The sequence below is a fragment of the Lottia gigantea genome, assembly GCF_000327385.1.
Source record: "Lottia gigantea unplaced genomic scaffold LOTGIsca_2012, whole genome shotgun sequence".
Taxonomy (NCBI): Eukaryota; Metazoa; Mollusca; class Gastropoda; family Lottiidae; genus Lottia; species Lottia gigantea.
Genome location: NW_008708411.1, coordinates 1 through 913, shown reverse-complemented (window position 1 = coordinate 913; position 913 = coordinate 1). Strand labels below are relative to the sequence as shown.

The following is a 913-nucleotide window of genomic DNA, read 5'->3' as shown; positions in this document are numbered from 1 at the left end:
GTATAGCTATAGTTATAGCGTTTGAAAATGAGTTTTGTGTATGTAGAGGCTATTCAGTATACTGTTATCACAAATCACACCTTACACCCTACCGATCAACCCTAAACCCCATGAAATTTACAAATTTTTGCCNCACTGCCCCAAAATCGTTTTTCTATCACTGAATTCTGTTGTGTAGGCTACTATTGAATTTTCTGCAGTCGTACGACTGTTTCAAGTTAAGAAATGTGAGGGCCTCTCATAGGTCCGCGCTCGCGCCATACGTTTACAATGGCAAGCGATAAAGCTAGTGAAGTGGGTCAAATTAAAACCTTTCCCCTTGCCTTATTTTGAAAATTTAACCAATTTTGACTATTGGGAAAGATGTCTTAGGCTCAAAACCCCATTTCAACGCGAAAGAAGGATTTTGAACGTATCAGGTATTTGGTCAAATTCGTAAAATCAAATGTGAGGGCCTCTCATAGGTCCGCGCGCGGCATTCATATAGTCAGGCTAAAAATTTTCGAATCATTATTCAGTTTACGTTACAAGTGTAAGGTACGAATATCAAACTGCTACCATGTCTGGACGAGGAAAGGGAGGAAAAGGTTTAGGAAAAGGAGGAGCCAAGCGTCACAGGAAAGTTCTCCGTGATAACATCCAAGGTATTACCAAGCCAGCTATTAGACGTCTAGCTCGACGAGGTGGTGTCAAACGTATCTCCGGCCTTATCTACGAAGAAACCAGAGGTGTATTGAAAGTCTTCTTAGAAAACGTCATTCGAGATGCTGTCACCTACACTGAACATGCCAAGAGGAAGACCGTCACTGCCATGGATGTCGTCTATGCTTTGAAGAGACAAGGCCGAACCCTCTACGGATTCGGAGGTTAAGCTTTTGCTTACCAGTCAGTCTCCCGAAGAGCACTCAAACGG

General features: G+C 42.8%; 1 protein-coding gene across 1 annotated transcript; it reads left to right on the top strand.

Moving 5' to 3' along the window:
- Nucleotides 1–559: 559 nt before the first annotated feature.
- On the top strand, nucleotides 560–871 carry LOTGIDRAFT_176527 (hypothetical protein; the record flags this gene model as incomplete). The annotated part of the gene is made up of 1 exon (XM_009053872.1): nucleotides 560–871. One exon carries the CDS (start codon nucleotides 560–562, stop codon nucleotides 869–871), a length of 312 nt encoding a protein of 103 aa, XP_009052120.1.
- Nucleotides 872–913: the final 42 nt, after the last annotated feature.